The sequence below is a fragment of the Trachymyrmex septentrionalis genome, unplaced genomic scaffold, assembly GCF_001594115.1.
Source record: "Trachymyrmex septentrionalis isolate Tsep2-gDNA-1 unplaced genomic scaffold, Tsep1.0 scaffold40, whole genome shotgun sequence".
NCBI lineage: Eukaryota > Metazoa > Arthropoda > Insecta > Hymenoptera > Formicidae > Trachymyrmex > Trachymyrmex septentrionalis.
Window position 1 is genome coordinate 3,881,668 of NW_017305569.1, and position 4,106 is coordinate 3,885,773.

The 4,106-nt window shown below is 27.1% G+C and overlaps 1 protein-coding gene across 1 annotated transcript in view; it reads right to left on the minus strand.

The window, feature by feature from the left end:
• Nucleotides 1-1,970: 1,970 nt before the first annotated feature.
• LOC108751065 (neuroendocrine convertase 1-like) overlaps nt 1,971-4,106 on the minus strand; it is a 35,725-nt gene continuing 33,589 nt past the window's right edge. The window contains exons 13-15 of the mRNA XM_018491007.1: nt 3,135-3,268; nt 2,201-2,332; nt 1,971-2,090 (exon numbers count right to left, since the gene is read on the minus strand). Coding sequence (XP_018346509.1) covers nt 1,971-2,090; nt 2,201-2,332; nt 3,135-3,268 — 386 coding nt within the window. The remainder of the gene's footprint in view (nt 2,091-2,200; nt 2,333-3,134; nt 3,269-4,106) is intronic.

A 4,106-nucleotide genomic window follows, 5' to 3' on the forward strand; every position in this document is an offset into this window, starting at 1 on the left:
GTCCTATGTCTATCGAAATCATCATTGACATTGCGGATAGGCTAACGCAACTAAAAATTTGCTGCTACAATCAAAAACTGGTTGCTGCCGCTATATAAAAATGCTATGCCATATTTTACTATCTAAATTGTTGCAGTAACCAATTTTTTCTTTCAGTGCAGCCAATCAGAAATTTTTTAAATGTAAAAATTTGTAAAAGAGTCGATATTTTCGAGAATATCGAAATCGAGACGAGATTTATTTTCGATCCCGATAATGAGATCGAGAATTAATTTTTCAATATTTTTGCGAGACGAGACAATATTTTCAAAAATTGTATTGTCTCATCTTAATGCATTACTATTCACAATTTATATATCTAATTTATGTATTTAATTTATATATTACTTTTAAATTGTAACGGAGTTGTATTAGATAGTTTTTTCGTTACATACCACCACACATCACACAGTGGTTATTTCTTTGTATAACTTATCCTTTCCTTTACTTTGACAGTTTGATTCATGTTAATAAATTAAGAATTGTTTTAAATATTAAAGAAAAATATAATTTATATATTTATCCTTTTTATTATATTATATTTTATTACTTTTTATTAGATTATATTTTATTGTAATATCCTATTCTGTCATATAAAACCACTTGAGATTTTTTGTTATATTTTTAGAAATTAAAAATGCAAAATAACAAAAAATACAATATTTTAATTTTTAATTTTTTAATTTTCGTATTGAACTCAAATTTTTAAAGTGAAATGCAAATTATCTCTTGTAAAAATGATTCAGATTGTAAACTAAAATGTTTTTCTTTCTTTTCTTATATGGTAATCGCTGGTACGTGCAAAGGGAAACGTTTGCATGTATCTTTTGGATCTATACGACATTTCACGATTGCAAAGCCGAGTATGTAGATTCTTAGAATGGTATGAAAGAGCCTGCATATCTAAAGAATATTCTTGGAAAGGCAATTTTCAGAAAATTCAAATCAAGAAATTTTTAACTAAATATCTATTATAATTGTGTTTTAATCTAAAAAATATTAGAACCATTAATAATGTTATACAAACCTTGATTTTATAGAGAGATCTTGTTTCTCGATAAAAAAGATCGAAAATTTTTAAAGCTAAAAAATAACTTGCTGAGATGAAGTCTTAATTGACGTAATATGCACAATTATGCCATTGTTTAAGGTTCGTTACTAAATCTTAATTGCATGCAGTTACGAAGGAATTAATGCTCGTGATTTGCAAGTCCACTTCGGTTCAGTTACGTCCGCCTGTAACTCATGATTTACAGTGTACCCTCTGTATATACACAGAGCCAAGAGCTATTATCCAGTTCCGCAACGTCTCGAATTTCAGTAATGTTTATTATTGCTAATGTCAGTTATTAAATGGTCCAGACAGCTGCACACAAAGAGATAGACGAGTTACACTCGTTGTATAACGAATTAAAGGTAAATTACATATCTCTGATTATACGTATGTAGGATATTACAAAGAACTTCCTTCGTTGGCGTATTCGCGGGAAATTTGTTTAATTAAGCGACCATTGATACAAAGATATTGCAATCCATTATCTAGTATTTGTTATACATGCAAACAAGTACTCTGAAAGCTCGAAATAATTAATAAAAAATATTATTCACTGAGAAAAATATCTGATTAAAAATTAACGAATCGGCAAATTCTGATTATATCTTTATGATTATATTGAGAATTTTCATCATCTCAATTAAAATTCTAATAAATTTAATTAGAAAATTCTCAAAAATAGTCATCCATTTTTAACCAGAATTCCAATTAATCCAACTAGACATTTTTCGCAATATTGTCATGATTAGTTTATTTTAACGTAAGTCTACCTGAATGTTAATAAATATGACTGTTTTGGTAGATATCGTAGTAATTATTTGAGTCTAATTATTTCACAATAATTTAATATTCAATAATATAACTAAAAAATTGGTCATCATAATTTTAATAGCTTTCTCAACCACTGCTTATACCAAATACTATTGATTTTTGATAACGATATATGGTCGTATTTATCTTCAATAGCATTTGCTGCGTTCGATTCCACCATATCATACTAAAACAAGCAATGTTAGTAAAATATACATATAATAAATAATAAAATATACATATAATGTAAATAGTAAAACATATAATAAACAATCGAATTCTATGATATTTACTTACGGTTTTGTGTATTCGATTGTAGTCTTTGTTGTAGATTCGCGGTCCACTCAGACGATAAACCGGAATTTGTACGGTACCATGCAAAATTAATGTAAATATTCCAATTGTGCCATTATTCTGCTCCGGACCTATCTGAAAGGGCGTAAATATACACGATCAAATATGCATGTTTGGAGAGATAATTTCAACGAATCAATATGCGATAATTCAATTACAATACATTAAACATTTCAATAATTTATGTAATCGCTATCCGGTGAAAACGTGATTCCGATATATCCTCTCTTATAAAAAAAATCCTTGGAAATTTATATTTTTTTACTTGTAAATATTATGTATGCATGCAAATTTATTCATAGATATGTTTGTATGTGGTACATAGACCTCTGAAACCCACGGGTTGTAATTTGAGATGTTTGATGGAAAAGGGAGTGAACCCTCTTACTTTATGTATCCAATCGAAACACCCTTTCTGAATTTATATATTTACTATTACCATTAAATACACACGTTTTGAGAATGATACATTCTATCCGATACGGTATTGAATAGTATATCTAAAATTTTAATATAAAATATTTCTATAGTAGAGACAGTATAAAATTTTCTTATAAAAATAAATGAGTTAAGTAAACATTATTTTATTAAAAGTAAAAATTAACTTAACTTTATCATTAAAATCGTCATAACATCTCAGAAGAGTAATTTTTTAAGAGTTGTAGAACGAAAATGACACAAATGACATTTGATCATGTTAGGAATATATTGTATTTCTTTTGCTGATATTATTTGATTAGTAAATAATTTTTTGTCAAGTTGAAAAATAGCTTTTACTTTTTTCTAAGAAACTTAACTTTTTGAGTTGTGTCATTTTTGAAGGGGGCTATATAATAAATCAATAACAGAATTTACTATAAGATATTTTCAGTCGTACTTCGTCAAGTATGTCCAAGGTCCACGTTCCTCGAGGATCTTCGCCCCACGTCGCGACGGACATAAATTTCCACTTCGTAAAACCAGCATCAGAATTATCCAACTTCCTTGGACTAAGAATCTGGGCTAAAGTCCCTAATAAATGAAGTATATGATTTGCATAAGTAGAATTTGTGTATACATGAATGCACAAACGCAATTTTAAGGATATCATGATAAATATCTACAGTATTTTTGTTACGTAACAGGAAAGAAAGATCACGTTAATATGAAAACGTCAAGTTAAATTTGATTTACGATGATTATTACTAGCATGCGAATACATTTTATTTAGTTTAACATCATTAAATACAATCGATTCTGTAAAAAACACAGATATTAATACAGTTGCGTGTGAACATTATTGATTTCTTTTTGTAGGTAAGCTTGCCATTTTGATAATGTTACACACATGACCTAATTACAGACTTTTGTCTGTAATTAAAACATTATTTTTTTTTAAAGTAAATTTTTACGATAACATGAATTATTTTACCTTATCGCTTAATAAATTTTAATTGCGAGCATCTCTTAATATTATATAATTAGTAAATAGAAAAATTGTATGTTTTTTTACAATAAATAAAATATGAATATCATTAGCTAAAGTATTTTTAATCTCAATTTATTTACAAGAAATAGAAATAAGTTTAAAATAAAATTTTATATTTCAATTTAAAATCAGAAATAATAACAAAAAATATGAGCTATAAAAAATTATATTGCTTTATTCTAGATATTTTTTATAAAAGTAATAATAATCTAATAAAGAGAGAGAAAGAGAGAGAGAGAGAGAGAGAGAGAGAGAAAGAGTATTCAATGTTTTTATAAAATGGTTTAATAAAAATTAAGTTTTTAATAATAAAAGTTGGGCCATCTATTGGTACGTTTTTGAATAATTGGGGTGACCGAATGGCATACTGTAAGGCCAGTA